Genomic DNA, 17340 nt, shown 5'->3' with positions numbered 1-17340 from the left:
CCAGTGCCAAATATAGCCCCCCCCCATGTGCCAGGTACACATATGTCCCCCTACGCCTGTGCCGCAGATGCCAAACCCCCCCCCCCCCCCCCCCGCGCTCCCCCGCTGTTTTGTGATGGAGGGACACGGAGGGCACAGCGCGCGCCTCTCCTGGGTCCCTCCCGGGTCTGTTAAAGGAAGTGCCGGTTCGTGAGCCAATCAGAGCTCACGAACGGCACTTCATTTATTAGACCCGCCGGAGAACCAGGAGGGACACAGGAGAGGCGCGCGCTGTGCCCTCCGTGTCCCTCCTTACAGCAGCGGAGGGTTAGTGAGAGCAGATTGACATGCGGACGCTCGTCCGCATGTCAATCTGCGCTAAATCAGTGGCGGCGCCCCCACAGCCCCTCGACCCCAAGCCACCGCGAGGGCTGCGGGGGCAGTAGTTACGCCACTGACGTGACCCAACAGTTATATCTGCTGAGGCACAAGCTACGAAGCCTGTTCTTACATATATTATATTTTCTGTATAGGGAGAAAACGTGTGTAGTCCCTGACAGTTTAAATGTCATTTACTGTAGATGAATGAAACATTACCCATACTCAGCTGGAGAATTTAAGAAAACGGCCACATTGCAGCTGGCACATAGAGCCTGGGGCTTTCAGATAATAGGGGGTTATTCAGAGTTGTCACCAAACCAAAAAAGTTAACAATTGGGCAAAACCATGTTGCACTGCAGGTGGGGGAGATGTAACATGTGCAGAGAGTGTTAGATTTGGGTGGGTTATATTGTTTCTGCGCAGGGTAAATATTGTCTACTTTGATTTTACACTGCAATTAAGATTTCAGTTTGAACACACCCCACCCAAATCTAACTCTCTCTGCACATGTTACAATTGCAAACTTTTTTGGTTTTCTAACAACTGTAAAAAAGGCCCATAACAAAGAAAAAAGTATTTACCGCTGATATCTTCCTCCCAGAGAGATTGGAATACGATGCAGGGAGATTTCGGGGTTCAGCCGTGGGGCAGAGAACAGCGGCAGCGCCAGCTTCCACAGGACAAAGTCTAACCATATGTGGAACGCGGTGGAGATGGCTGGAGAGTGGCTCCTGCTGGATGCCTGCTGGGGAGCCGGGACTGTTGACCTTCAGAAGGCAATATTTCTACCAAGGTTAGATATAACACACTGAACGTATTGCGCACCCTCTGCTAAAGACTTAGGTCTATTCATGAAGCAGTGAAGAAAGTGTGGAGAAGTGAGCCAGTGGAGAAGTTGCCCATGGCAACCAATCAGCATTGAAGTCACATCTATAATTTGCATACTATACAATTGTACGGAGAAGCTGATTGGTTACCATGGGCAACCTCTCCACAGGCTCACTTCACCACTCTTTTCACTGCTTCATGAATATACCCTAATATAAGAAGAATGTCCTTATTTTTAATAAGAAAGATGTTTTATTTGACAAACCGCAAACGGCCGCAGCCTGTCAATCAGGGAGACACTGCGTGTGATGATGCAGCACCGGCTCTGCACATGCGCAGAACGGAAATATCCGCGGCCAGGCATTTCCCTCCACATATATAATGTGCCTCGCCCCTCCTGTAGTAATAATCGTGTTGTCATTTTGACGGGCGACATTCTGGTGTTGATGTTCTGACTGTAAACATTCAGACCAAATATCAATTATATCGCCCCACTGATGTCACTGAATTATCAACGCTGGGACCTTTCAGCGACTGACATAGTGGAATGTCACTGTACAGTGCAGATGTATTAACCTGGAGAAGGCATAAGGAAGTGATAAGTGTGATAAACGCACCAGCCAATCAGCTCCAATATGTAAATTAACAGTTAGAAGCTGATTAGCCGGTGCGTTTATCACCTTGCCCTTATCACTGGTTTATCACTTCCTTATGCCTTCTCCAGATTAATACATCTGCCCCTATATTTGTTGGAATAGGAAGGACGCACATCTAGGCCATGTACAGCAAAGGCCCATACTTTATGTACAGAGTGAACTAGCATAGATATGGTCTGTCATACCTGAGGAGGACTATAGTATTGTCCAGCAGTATTGTAGTAACCAGCAGCCAGATATTTATATAATCTATACAGAAGTTGTGTATACACGTATTATACATATTAGGACTTAAGCCTGCTGTAGACAAATCACCGTAAATCTGTGTAAAATGCAGATGTATCATTATTTCCCAACAACAAATTCATAATTATACTGAGGGCCCTTTTACTATATCATGAGAAAATTCTTCACTCCCTATATGACCCTGTGTGTTCTTCACTCCCAATATGACCCTCCCTATATGACCCTGTGTGCAAGGAAGGGTTAAGTGCGCACAGCGATTTCCAAGGGCCCGGCATGGGCTGACTCTCCTCTTTCCTGCAGCTACGATGACTTCTTCTTCCTTACTGCCCCTGAGGAGTTTATCGAAACTCACTGGCCGGACGACCCCTCGTGGCAGCTCCTGGAACGCCCAGTTTCGTTTAAAGATTTCCAACAGAAAATTTTCAAGACATCCGAGTTCTTCCGGTTGAGTCTTACCGTCACCACGCCAGAGGCTTTCTACCTCACAACAGGTAACGCAGGACAGGAGGGAACCGCTTAGAGCGATTTGTAACACGGCGAGCGGCACAAACATTGCAGCAGTTGTTTAGACTGCAAAAGGAAATTAGAACAAAAAAATGGAAAGAGGTGGGAAAAAAGATTTGCTGCAATGCTCAAGTCAAATATTAGGTGCTGTATGTATTATACAGAGATAAAGTGGAGAGAGATAAAGTGGAGAAGTTGCCATAGCAACCAGTAAGCGTCTGTAATTTCAAAGGCTAGTCCTTGATAAATGACATTCAAGGTTGATTGCAAAAGCAAAATCTTCCTGTAATGGGCAAAACCATGTGCACTGCAGGTGGAGCCGATGTAACATGTGCAGAGAGAGTTAGAGTTGGTGGGTAATATTGTTTCTGTGCAGGGTAAATACTGGCTGCTTTATTTTTACACTGCAATTTAGATTTCAGTTTGAACACACCCCACCCAAATCTAACTCTCTCTGCACTTGTTACATCTGCCCCACCTGCACTGCACATGGTTTTGCCCACTAGAGGAGGATTTTGCTTTTGTGATCAACCTTGAATTAGGCCCCTAGACAGAGTGGTTACTACTAGCTCTAGCCCCTGCCCCTAATGATGTCACACTTATACTTGCTACTAAGCCACGCCTACAAGCTATTGTATTTTAAAGGAATGATCACACCTGATTGACGAGAGATTGAGATTGACGAGAGAGCCCTGGAAGTAAAAAAGGGAATGTGTGGGGGAGAGAAGGTAAACAATGGAACTGTAATACATGGTGAGCTCTGCAGGCAGACTAAACAGCATCAATATAGATGTAAACCTACAAAGAGAAAACAGAAATATGCGGTTAGAGTCCCTTTAATAGAACCAACATCTATTTCCATGGAAAGTTTACTAGCAGAACTTTTTTTCTAAGAAGGTTTAGTGTGCAGGATGCAGCCAGTGTGCTGTGTAATTGCTGTAGTTCTATCATCTACACGAGGTTTGTTTAGGACACAGGTTCTCAAACTCGGTCCTCAGGACCCCACACAGTGCATGTTTTGCAGGTTTCCTCACAGAATCGCAAGTGAAATAATTAGATCCACCTGCGGACCTTTTAAAATGTGTCAGTGAGTAACTAATACACCTGTGCACTTGCTGGGTTACCTGCAAAACATGCACTGTGTGGGGTCCTGAGGACCGAGTTTGAGAACCACTGGTTTAGGATAATGCTAAGCCCATCTCTTACTCAGGATAAAGCAGCCCTGCTGTCTAACACACCCACAAGCTCTCCGAACAGATTGTTTCATCCTAAACCTTCTGTTATATAATTGGATTTTTGTGTAATTGACTGGGCGCGTCAGGCCAGATACAGTCAGACTAAGCCAAGCATCTCTCGGGCACAGGATAAATGAGAAGAGCCGGCTGCGGAGGAGGTGGGTGGAAGCAGAGAGCGTGCCTCTCGTATATCCCTGTGTTCCATGTAATGTATCTCCAAGGATGAGGCAGGATCAGGAGACTGCTCACCACTGCTACGGAAGGGGACACTAGGCCCTAGAGGTCTGTGCATTACACTGTATGGGGGGAATTCAATTGGGCACAAGGTTTAGCCGGGTAAAAAAAACATGGTCTATCTCACGCCCAATTTTGGATTACTGCGGGTATTTGGTCTACAAGGGCGCCAGAGCTAGCCCCAGTGATTTTTCCCAAAAATAACGATTTTAGGAAAAAAACGACTTGCACTGGTGGTATGAGGAAAACGACGCAGTAATTTCTATAGAAATGACTGCATCCCATTTTCAGTCCTCTAATTGAATTGGAGAACCCCGGCTGCAGGGAAACCCCCGCCGTCAGTTGAATTTCCGCCATATTGTGAGGTAGCACTTGAATACATGATGTAGAAGTGGCAGAGCTATCAGTGTCCGCACTAGATGCCAATGCTAAACAGACACTCGGGCACAGACACTGCGAGGACGATGATTCCAGTAATTCTCCTGTGTATGAGTGTGGTACTGTATATTCATTGACGGTCAAAATTATGACATTCATTAGGGTGCGATGACAATGTTAACATAGTCATTATGTCGACATTTACCATGTGACATTGCACATGTCAACACTGATGTAAAGTCAAGAGAGAGACGTGAAGAGTCTGATAGGGAGAGGGAGAGAGTTCCAGTGGTAGGGAGCAGCATGGGAAAAATCTTGGGAGTGAGAAGGAGTAATCAGGAGGCAGGAGAGGCATTTGTGCAGTGAAGTGGGGATGGGGGGAAGTTGTGAAGGGACAAGGGAAATAAGGTTGGAGATGTAAATCGGGAGTCTGGGAAGACAGATAAATGGATGAGGATCTTACTAAAATATCCAGATTGTGTTGTCATATATTTATTTAAACTGTGTTTTATTTAGTTTCAATCACGCATAAATTTATATGTATACCCAATTTCTTTGCAGAAGACGGTGAAGTCAAAGTGTCTCTGAGCTACCAATACCCGATGGAATTTAGTTATAAGATCTACAAACTTTCCAACGACAGCAGAATTTTTGTAGAGAAGACATTTGGGATACTCACTAACCAAGAGTCCTGCATGACCCTACGTGTCTTTCCCCCAATGGATGGACAATACGAGCTGATGGTATTTGCAAGGCCCACTGGCACCACAGCTCCCTACAAATGGGTTTGCTCCTACCACATTGACTGCCCACAGCCAAAGTCTTCCCTAGCACTCCCGGAAAATCCTTTTCATTTCTGGGGTTTACATCAAACAGGAAAAGACCTTGGGGTCACCAGCTGCAACCCTGGTGAGGACCTTATTGTCTCAGAAACCAGTCCCCTGAATATTATTTTTAAGACATCCAGGGCCTTGATGGCTACATTCCAGCTCGCACACCAAGAGATGGCCGAGCCATTCAGTAAGAAATGCCTGGTTTCCCAAATCGAGGAAACCCAACTTAGATGTAAAGTCCTCCTACCTTTCCATGGATACTACAGGTTGTCTTTATTCGTGAAGAAGCTGGAAGGAGAACATTTCCAAAATGTTAGCAACATGTTAATTAATTGTAGGAACCCAGTGAACCATAATGAACTTTTCCCACTGAACCTCAGTACTCACTGCGGGCCTGGCACCAACACAAGACAGCACGGTTTGACCAGTCCCAGCCATACATCTCCAGTCATAAGTACAAGGACTGGCAAGTGCAGAATCACCTTCTGCACTCTGTGGGACTTGGAGGTGTTTACCGTCCTAGAAAATGGCAGGGAGACCAAGAGCTTGTGCCCTCTGGACAGATATTGTCTCCTTACGCAGGTGGAGCAGAAGATATGTTTGACTGTTCACCTTCCAGAGGCTGGACAATACAAGCTGAGCATCTTTACCAAGCCCCAGAGAGCCCAGGAGTTCTCCCATGCCTGCGATTACGTCATCCGCTGCCACTCCAACCAAGGCCTACCTCCTTTCCCAAACGTTTACGGTGCGTGGAGGCGCGGCTGTCTCTTGCTGCAGCCACAAGCCGGCCTCCTTCCCGCGGAGAGTTGGGAGAATTTTCGAGTCAAAATTCCTGGAGCTTGTAAAGTTCTCGTCATCGGGCCGGTGAAGACGGAACTTCAGCTCACAAAGAGTACGGTCTGGGAGGGAAAGGTTTTCACCGGCACTGCTGGGTCACTTATCAAATTAGCGGTGAAGTTTTCTTCAAACTCTGCAGAAATGGATATCGTGATGTCATTTAAAACTCAGAAAACCAGGCTGGACACATCTTCAGGGTAGCAAGTGGCTGGAACCACCTGTGAAATGGTTAACAATGAATGGGTTATTGGAAGTATGTAATAGGGGGTTTGCCAGACTCGCTTTTTGGAGTGCTGAGATTTTTGTTCCAGGAAATGGAAGCTTTCTACAGAGTGGCCCAGTTAGCGTTACACCATTTCCAGAGCCATCTTATAGGCCCTGGGCAAAGCAATGCACTGGAGCCCCTACCCACCCATTCACGGGAATAAATTACCCCTTCTGCAGTCCTGTGCTGTCTTTTCACATACTTCCATACAGTGAATGGCTGGCTGACTCCAGCCATTCACCAATTAGCATGTTGGTAGCCATTCACTGTCTGGCTGCAGGCTGGGTACCAAGTAGAGAATGCTGCACTCTGATTGGTGGACAGCTACAGCCATTCACCAATCAGCATGCTGACAGCCATTCACTGCCTGCCTGCAGGCTGGGAGGCAGGTAGAGAATGCTGCACTCTGATTGGTGGATAGCTACAGCCATCCACCAATCAGCATGCTGACAGCCATTCACTGCCTGCCTGCAGGCTGGGAGGCATGTAGATAATTCACAATTAGAGCAGCCTTCTAAGAAGCTCCTGTGGCAACGGTCTAAGAGGCAAATGCCCCCGTCCCAACCCGCTCCTACTGGAAGTGGCTCTGTGCATCCACATGTACTGTGCCTCTGTACGAACACCATTGGGTGGGATACATTCACAGACAAAAAACATCGCTCCACCGCACCCAACATCGCTCCGGCATCGGACTCAGGCCCTATACGTGAAAAAAATATATATTTTGATGTGTTGTAGCAGAAACTATTATATGTATAAATTGTGGTTAATTTAGGAGCTCCGGTAGCATTTGCTTGGTGCCACCATCCCACATTACAGCACCTCATGTCCGTGGCGGGTTAAGGCAGAGGCACAGGGTTGTGTCCTCTTTGGTCACACTGTGTATCTATATTTGCACCACTGGAGGAGAGAGTTTTGCCAAAGAGCAGAATTTTGGCCATCGGAGCAGTTGGCCGGGGTGAGGTGTTACGATGACAACTATGGTATAGGCTCTGCGCTCCGCCTAGTCTTGTGAAGTAAAATGAGACTTTATGTTATGTAGCCATATTATTAAAATAAAATGGTGGAAAGGGACATTTTAGGGGCGTTCCATCCCATGTCTTTCACCATTGTACGGAGACACGTGTGTCTATTTCTACCCCACAAAAACTTTCAAATCTTCCTGGTTTGGAGCTGGAACTCTTTGGGACCTAGGGCAGGACTACCATAGGTGCAGCAGGCTGGTACGGTGCCACAGCCGAGGGAACCTGTCTTCCTTATCTGTCCCATGTTTTTGTCTGACTTTTTATTGCTATTGGGTAGGTACGTGGGTCCCTACAAATTTTGGTATGGGGCCCTACAAATAACTAGTTATGCCCCCTTTTTGGTACTTTTCATAGACCTTTATCAGTGCCGCTGAGAGGCTACTGGGGGCACTTTGGCACAAATGCCCATTTATGGGCCCACTCCAAGCAATGCTATAAAAGGCCTCACATCAAAACATCTGCTACATGTAATAAATAGCACTGATGTCCAATCACTACAATAAATATGTAATCCATAAATGAAGGTGATAAGGGTTCCTGAGGGAGTCAATGGAAAAATGTGTTTAGTGAAAGGGTTGACACTGAGGAGAGAAGAGGTTGCATCTACCAAGGACAGAGAGTAGATGCTTTCATGCAAGGTCACTGGGGAGACTGTATGGGTTGGTGCAAAACACGGAAATTTGAGGTTTACTTCATAATTAAGGTCCACTAACTCTAATGAGGACATGTCACCATAGGGGAAATAATATTTATTTATTAACAAGATCCTGTTATTTGCCTATGAGACGGTACGGTAAATAGGGCACCCAGGATGCCAGTTATGCCCCAGGTAATGCTCTATCTTTATAGCACCAGCTCCGTATACTGTCAGCATTACTGGTGCAGTGACGGTCACCAGAGGTGAAATAGATTAGCATACTAGACGGCCTGATTAGCATATTAGTCACTGAAAGAATCCTGTGGGAGTCAGAGCAATTTATCTAGTTCATAAAAAAAAATCCCAGTAACCAGTTCTCTTTAAAAACAAAACAAATTACAAATAATATAATAATATAATAAAAATAATAATAATAATAATAATGAGCCTTGTTAGCAGGAATATTCCCATTATTATAGTTACCCGTCTATCAGGGACCTCGCATGGTAGTCCCACCCAGCAAATGATATGATGATATTGTAGAACTGATGTGCCTATAATGATGTATGTCTGTAAAATTGCATTGCTGCATTGTATGTAACTGCTCTGTCTGAAGACCCTTGTTCTTAGTAATGTTGTTATGTTCCACTACTGCGGACCCTGGCTGAGCATAACTAAACCCCTCAGTGAAGTCTAACTAGGCCCGACCCCTTTAAGACTTATTTGTTGCCGCTTTAAGTTATGGTTGAATACAAGACTGACGAATTAGGTAGCCAAGAACGGGTTAAACCATTAAACGGACATATTTCTATGCACACACAAGATTTTATGTAATAAGCATAATAAAGAACGTAGTGGGGCTTCTTTTAATCTCACAATCTCTTTCCTTATTTCACATCTTTGTACTGAAGTTTTATGTGTCCACTAATTTCCAGCCCGTCAAAATGACAGAACTACATAATAGTACTGTCAGAGCCGGTGGCTGTGTGAGTCCAAATGGATCAACACTTGAATTGCTCCGTCGGACGCCATCTAGTGGCCGCTGGCGTGCAAAACACTTTAATTCCCCCATAGAGCTACACACAAAAATGTGCAAGTCCAGGGGGGTGAGTTCTGGTGCTGCTGATGATGATTACACAGCGCTGCAACTCGCCCTCCACGTGTGTGTGGGGGGGAGTTAATTGAATCCCCCCACAAGTGTTTTTAATATTTCAGTGGTTTTGTCAATAATTCATTAGTACAGTGGTTCTCAAACTGTGTGTCGCGGCAGCTTAGGGTGCCTTGGGGTATTTGCAACGGAGCCCTGGGTTGGTGGTCCAGGACCAATTCAAATTATTTATGGTCAATGTAATAGGCTAAAAATAGTGCTTCTGGCTTCCAATCATAGTATATGTGGACAAACAGAAGTGATTCCCGTCCCTCACACTGACGGGGGGGTCCTACACCCTGTCGGGGGGTCACACACACACACACTGACGGGGGCGGTGGGGTCACTGATCATGTGACAGAGGCCCCATCCACACTGATCTCACACACTGGAATCTCACTGGAGGACGTCAGAGGAAGACTGATCCGTTTCTGCATGTAAGGGATGCTTCTCCAGATGCCGCCACAAGGTGAGTAATTATTGGACTAATTAAGCTACAGTAATTGGAAACTTCCAATTGCTTAATTAGTCATTGGGGAGGTTGCAGGGGTTCCAGAGCAAGTCCCATCAATTTTTTCCTAAAAATAAGGTAAAATCAAATCAGACGTGCTCTGAATAAATCACTGTGTCTCATTTTCTCTACTTCCATTGAATGGGAAAAACCCTGCGGCCTTTAAAAAAATAATAATAATACATGCACAATTGAATATGCTCCTAAATTTCTGTTCTATGTCAAACATCGGACTGACCTCTTATGCCAGGGCTGCAACTAGGGGGAAGCTAAGGGGGCATGTGCCCCGGGTGCCTGATTTCAAGGGGTGCAGAGACCTCCACCCAGCTACCTCTGCCAGGTGCTCCTCCTTTCCCATGCCCAGCGCTAGACTAGGGGTTAATGGCGGATCCTCTCACAGCACTGCACTCCATTTATCCAGACTGTAGAAGATTTTACAATCATTTTTAAAGTCCTCATGGCAAAGCACTGCTTGACAATCAGGATTTTAGATTGATTGTATAGTCTGCCACAGTTTGAAAAAATGAAGTGCTAAACAAAGCACATGATCCTGTTGGGCAGTGGATTGTTGTGTGAAGAAACCATCAGGATCCTGGTTCCTGCCTGCTACTGTTGGCGTCAGCAGAGTGCTGTGTGCTGTGACTGGTGGCAGCCTGCAGCTTCATCAGTGATTCAGGGGCAGATGTATTAAGCCTGGAGAAGTGATAAAGCAGTGATAAGTACAAGGTGATAATGCACCAGCCAATCAGCTCCTAACTGTCAGTTTGCATATTGGAGCTGATTGGCTGGTGCGTTATCACCTTGCACTTATCACTGCTTTATCACTTCTCCAGGCTTAATACATCTGTCCCTTAGTGTGTGGTAACTGTAAGTATATGTTTAATTGCCATTCCAAGCCTGGGCTTGCAGGCTCTGTCTCCCTCCCCTCTCACTCCCCCTCTCTCCCTCACCACTCTTCCATCTCTCTCTCCCCTCTCTCTCTGTTTCCGTTACCCGTCTCTCTCCCATCTCTCTCTCCTCTCTTTCCCTCTCACCTCCCCAGTCCCTCTTTCTACCTCACCCCCTCTCTTTCTGTTTTCCTCTCTCCCATCTCTCTCCCTCACCCTTCTCTCTTCCTCTCCTCTGTCTCCCTTACCCCTCCCCCCTATCCTACCCCTCTCTTCTATCTCCCTCCTCCCTCCCATCTCTTTCCCCTCTCTTTCTGTTTCCTTCTGTCTCCTCTCTCCCATCTCTCTCCCGCCCTCCTCTCTCTTCCTCTCCTCTGTCTCCCTTACCCCTCCCCCCCTCCTACCCCTCTCTTCTATCTCTCTCCTCTCTCCTATTTCTTTCTCCCCAATCCCCCCCCCCCCACCACACACACACACACACACACACACACACACACACACACACTTCCCCCCATGGTCCCATATTGTGAACTGGAGTCAAAGGTCATTACTACTATGTGGCATTATGTATATAAGGTGCATAGGTAGCATAAGGTGTATAAGGGAAACTAATGTGTGGAATAATGGCCCTCATTCCGAGTTGTTCGCTCGCTACTAATTTTAGCAGAATTGCTAATAGGCTAAAATCCGGCAGTTCTGCGCATGCATATGCATCTCAGGGCGCACGCGCTAAACAAATTTACACAAAACTATGCTATTTTCCTCACAGGCGAACAAAGCTTTTCAATCGCTCTGCTGATTGACAGAAAGTGGGAGTTTCTGGGTGGAAACTGGCCGTTTTCAGGGAGTGTGCTAAAAAACGCAGGCGTGCCAGGTAAAAACGCAGGAGTGTCTGGAGAAACGGAGGAGTGGCTGTTCGGACGCTGGGCGTGTTTGTGATGTCAAACCAGGAGCTAAACGGACTGAGGTGATCGCAATCTAGGAGTAGGTCTGGAGCTACTCAGAAACTGCAAGGAAATTGCTTTCGTTAGCAATTCTGCTAATCGGGGTAATTCCAAGTTGATCGCAGCAGGATTTTTTTTAGCAGTTGGGCGAAACCATGTGCACTGCAGGGGAGGAAGATTTAACATGTGCAGAGAGAGTTAGATTTGGGTGGGGTGAGTTCAAACTGAAATATAAACTGCAGTGTAAAAATAAAGCAGCCAGTATTATTTGGGTGGGGTGCGTTCAAACTGAAATATAAATTGCAGTGTAAAAATAAAGCAGCCAGTATTTACCCTGCACAGAAACAAAATAACCCACCCAAATCTAACTCTCTCTGCACATGTTATATCTGCCTCCCCTGCAGTTCACATGGTTTTGCCCAACTGCTAAAAAATGTACTGCTGCGATCAACTTGGAATTACCCCCAATATTAGCAGAATTGCTAATCTTTCGTTAGCAATTGCTAATCTTTCGTTAGCAATTCTGCTATGCTAAAATACACTCCCAGAGGGCGGCGGCTTTATGTTTGCATTTCTGCTAAAAGTAGCTAGCGAGCGAACAACTCGGAATGAGGGCCAATGTGCTATATAGGTTATTACTATTGTGTATTATATTGTGAATAAATTACCCTTTTGAGTGACATAACATGTGGTGTAATTAGATTAGTTTTTTTGGGTGTGTGTGTGGGGGTACCCACTTACTATCATGCCCTGGGTGCCGGACATCCTAGTTTCGGCCCTGACACACACACACACACACACACACACACACACACACACACACACACACACACACACACACACACTCTCTCTCTCTCTCTCTCTCTCTCTCGGGCAGATGTACTGAGCCTTGGATAGTGATAAAGTGGAAGGAGATAAAGAGGTAGATGTATGAAGGCTCATTATGGGAAAGAAGTGGTATCAGCGCCGTTATACCGCTTCTCCCCATGTATAAATGTGGGAAGTGTGCTCAGTGACAGGGGTGCCCCGTGTGTGTATCAGTGTCGCGTTCTACAAGACAGCGCGCCGATATACAAGGTATTGTAAGAACAGTCAGGGGCACTTACCGTTCCGACACCTACAGCTATTGATTTCGACAGCTGCAGGTGGCGTTGCCCATACACCACAGCAGGGGCAGCGCTGTTCCTGGCTGCAGCAGCTGCCGCCTCCGGGTTTGCCAGGAAATCTTGAGCATGCCCAGTGGAGCCATCCTGGGGAGAGATACAGCACATCAGCATCAAGCTGTGAGCTTAGGTGGGGATCGTCGGAGTGGAGAAGTTTTTGCAGACAAGATGTTCACACGATCCAAGTCTTGATTCTAAACATACGGGGGGGGGGGGTCCCCCCTATTTTTTAAACCAGCAATGGGCTCCACTAGCCAGGGAGGTAATACCACAAGCAGGGGACACGTTTATATTGGTCCCAGTAGCTGTATCACTACCCCCCAGAACTAGTCAGCACTAGCTGTGTATTCCTAGGGTTATGGCCGTAACTAGCGGGGACTAGGGGGGCACATGCCCCGGGCGCTGGATTTGTGGGGATGCAAGCTGTCCACCCTCCCCACTCCCAACACTGCCACCACATCTCCTCTCCTGGTCACCGGCATATATACAGCAGCTATCTCAGTGTTCCTCACTCCCAGCGTCGCTACTGCAGCCTGTGTGGGTGTCGGTACTCAGTCTCTCCCGGGCTGGGGAAGCCTTGGGAAAGTTTTGCAGTGTCCCAGCCAGTCAGCAGGCTGGGACTTCTATACTGGGGTGTGCATGGCCCCGCCCTCCACGTCTCTCCTCCAATCACATGTCAGGACAGGAGCTGCGAGTGTACACAGAGGCACAGACAGCGGAGGCAGCAGCTGAGTTCCAGTACTGACCACACACCCTGCTCCTCTGAGGATCATCCGAGCAGCAGCCACACTGCCCTTACACACCGGCCCCAGTGCGGCCACCTCTGTACATGGGAGATCACAGCCACTACAGTGTGTGAGAGCATCTATAGTGAGCCCATCCATAGGGACTGCATTTATAGGAAATGTATATATATCAGGAGTAAATCTAGAAGAAGTACATCATTGCAGAGTACCTTTAGAGTGTATCTAGTGGAAGCATATATATAGGGAAAGCATCTACAGGGGGTACAACTATAGGGAGCGCATCTATATAGAGTATGTCCCAGAGTAAATAGATGTGTGTTTGCTGGGGTGGGGCGCCACATTACTGCCTTGCCCCGGGTGATAGGAATCCTAGTTTCAGCCCTGCTGGGGGAGTGGGGACCCCCCCCCCCCCCCCCCCCCCCCAATAAACGGGTCCCCCACCCAGGGAACTCAAGGCCAGAACTGAAGCCCCATGCTATCCCCAGCACCAGTGGGCGGTGGGTACCGAGTTGCTTTTAAATGTAAAGAAAACTGAAATAATATTGTCTCCAAGCAAGCCTCCCCACATGCTGGTACTTGGAGAACCACAAGTGCTGGCATTATGGGTCTGCTGGGACCTGTTGTCACCCTGTAAAACAAAAATGTAAAAAAAGACACAGTACACACACACTGTAGATAGAACATGCTTATTAAACACTCTTGCACACTCACATACATACTCACACATACGTCCCCTGTAGCCATTCGGTCCTCTTCTCCAGCAGAATCCATGGTGACCTGTTATAAAAAATTCCAGTGTAGATCATTCCTCTTCGTTCCAAAGTAGGCATTCAAAGGGTTAAGAAAAAATATGCAGAACCACTGGACTGAGAATGTGTGAGTTGCAGGATTGCAGAAAACATGCGCGTTTGCATGTTCCCGCACCCTGTTACATTGGTCGGATTTACAAAATGTGCAAATTTAGCACTAAACTTGCACATTTTCCAAACTCCAAACCTTTTCACATTTAGCCCCAGATATCACTTATTTCATATTAATAAAAGTAATACTTTAGCAATTATTTGAACGTAAGAAAGCCCCAGTCTGCAGGAGGGATGTGCAGTCAGGGTAGGCCTCCCCTGTCATACTCATACTCCCTGTCAAACTCCTGAGAGTTTATCTAAAATGGTTAGAATAATACAAATAAGATATTTATAATATAAACATCTTCTTTGTTTATTGTAACCTTTTTTATAGCTAACACTGACCAGCTTTGTGGAGCTCCGTGGAGCTGCAGGGAGACGACAGATAAGGCAACAACAGCTCTGCCTCGGTTCTACAATCAGACACTGCTTTGCAGAGCTGGGGGCGGAGGCACACCACGGGCAGTAAAGCTGCACAGAAAGGGAGCCAATAGAGGCATGCCTTTGATGTGGGGGCAGGTCTTGTGCACTGATGGACACTCGGATGTGTCATGTGACCAGGAAGTGCACTGTAGTTGGAGCTCAGTCAGCAGCAGCAGCAGCAAGGGAAGACACAGGAATGCAAGTGGGAGACTCAATGGACACTGTAGCTTAGTGTAGTGAAGGGAAAGTTACAGTGAGTAGGGGGTAAAACAGGCTTACAGCATTCAGACCCATCCACATGTGTGCCTCCCCAGCCACTGGTCTACAGGAGAGGCCGGCTACGATAGCTTCCATCTATGCCCCAAATACTAGACAGGCCTCTTTTATTAGGAAATTTTGCAACAAGTTACGCAGATTTTAATATAGTCCTTCATCCGACTGTAGATAAGTCCGCTCTTACTGTACGCCTATTCCCTGGGACCATTCTCATACACGATGTGAACTTTGAAAAAGAAAAAAGAAGACTCTTGTTGGGAAGCACTCATATACAGATAATATTGTACGACTAAATGTCAAAAATTAGCTAGCTAAGATACAAAGTTTTATTAATTCTCATTAAAATTGATTATTGGGGAGTTCAATTGGCGCCATTATTTGTTAAGTAGTGACATTGCGAAAATATAGGGAATAATGTATAAATTACGAGGTGCCAATACCTGATTCTGGCCGAGATGGGTATATCTATGATTTTGTTAATATTTATACTCCAACTGTGGGTCAGTCTGTGATTATAAATTGCTCATTTGTTGAAAATATGACCGTCATTTGTAAACTGCTATATATCCCAATTGGGAATTTTGATCCTAGCAGATGGTTGAATCATAGGTCATGACCGAGACGTAAGATAATGCTCTATAATAGTGACAGATGGGTGGCAAATATTTGCAGTACCAGGGTGTTCCTTAGTAGTCTCCTATCCAAGTACTTAACCCGGCCCTCCACTGCTTGGCTTCCAAGATCAGATGAGATTGGGCATCTCCAGCGGGGTATGACCGCAGACCTTATGCTCACCCTTGTCACGCTGTGTCCAAAATTGGGCACAGATAAGAGCCGATTAGTGTTATCATATGAGCCACAGGTTTGAAAGAAACACAGCTGATTTGATGTGGAAAAAAGGGATTTCTTATCACAGATGATAAAGTATACACAGGGATTAAATACCCATCTAAATTGTCAGGGCTTAAGTAGTCGCAGTATAAGTAGGAAAAGACCTATATATTACACAGTTATCACATGCATGTAAATCAGACATTAGATAATGGTATTATTATAATTGTGCAAAAAGAAGGGAACCTCCAAATTTGGTCTCCAAAGCCACAATATGCATGCGTAATTACACTATAAATTGTGAGAATCAACTGAGCAGTGAAACCTACAGCTCTCAAAAACCAATCACGAATTATTGTCAAATGAGTTGACACAGTATGTATTCCTTATGATACATGCAAAACATAAAATGATACTGAAAAAAAAAAAAAAAAATTTATATAAAGATTTCTGCAGTGTAAAGGAAAAGAGAGAAGACGTTTTTGTTTTAAATGGGGTCCAAAGTTAACAGATGTATCCACATCCGCTTTTTTGATAAAGATATAGACCCCAAGAAGTTTTGTACTTATTCCTTTGCTGTTGATAATTAGATGTCACTCAATATAGTATAATAGTCTGTGTAACGTATAGGTAGGATGTTAATAAATACCTGTCCACGCTGGTGCATAAATAATATATAACCAAACCTGGTGTAACAGTCTTATAGTTTAAATCCTACTTGTATGATGAGGGAGATCCTGATATATGAAAGGTGCCGGCCGCGTCTGCCCGCGTCTGCCCACGTTGGGCCTGCTGCCGGGCTCCGGCCGCACTGTACTTCCTGTTGATCTGGTTCCCTAGGCGACGGACTTAGCCGAGAGCGGCTCGTTGCGGTCACGTGTGCGCACCACGTGACCGTGAGGATGTAGTCTCCTGACGTACGTTTCGCATAAAGCTTGGTCACAGGGCGTCAGTAGGTTCAAGCCTATTGGTTTGTCCTTATATTGGTGATACTGTGTGCTGATTGATTCTAAGCAAAAGATTGATAGGTAATTTGACCTATCATAGTCAGTATCGTATTTGCTGGTTCTCATTGAATGGTGTGTCATGATTGACAGTTAGAGGGACCATTAAGCAATAAAGTGAACAATCATATAGTTATTTTAAAAAGAGCTGGTAGGATTAATTCAAAGTATTATTTATAAACAATTTTTTTGTTACTATTTACAAAAGATAAGGATATAGTAATAATATCAATTGTAGAACAATTTATTACGGTATAAAAAACTTTTGTCTGTATGAATGAGGATTTAAGAAATGGAAGACACAGATTATTAAAAGCATGTACAGCACTTTAGTGTGCCTGTACCTGTATTGCAATAATTATATACATTATAAGAGGGAAATACTAATTCATTTTTATTAAGAGGTTATTGTTACAAGAAATTATATATAAGTATAAAAATATAAATAAAATTATAATATAAATAAAA

General features: G+C 45.5%; 1 protein-coding gene and 1 pseudogene across 1 annotated transcript; one reads left to right on the top strand and one right to left on the bottom strand.

Annotated features, from left to right (window-relative positions):
* Nucleotides 1-964: 964 nt before the first annotated feature.
* Nucleotides 965-8853, top strand: LOC134930499 (kyphoscoliosis peptidase-like). Its single transcript, XM_063925342.1, has 3 exons — nt 965-1153; nt 2391-2581; nt 5003-8853. The coding sequence occupies exons 1-3, from the start codon at nt 1056-1058 to the stop codon at nt 6310-6312; spliced, it is 1599 nt and encodes a 532-aa protein (XP_063781412.1). The 5' UTR covers nt 965-1055; the 3' UTR covers nt 6313-8853.
* A 6847-nt stretch (nt 8854-15700) lies between these two features.
* LOC134944108 (5S ribosomal RNA) lies at nt 15701-15821 on the bottom strand (annotated as a pseudogene).
* Nucleotides 15822-17340: the final 1519 nt, after the last annotated feature.

This window comes from Pseudophryne corroboree, chromosome 1 (assembly GCF_028390025.1).
Source record: "Pseudophryne corroboree isolate aPseCor3 chromosome 1, aPseCor3.hap2, whole genome shotgun sequence".
Taxonomy (NCBI): Eukaryota; Metazoa; Chordata; class Amphibia; order Anura; family Myobatrachidae; genus Pseudophryne; species Pseudophryne corroboree.
This window is presented reverse-complemented; position numbering and strand designations above follow the sequence as displayed.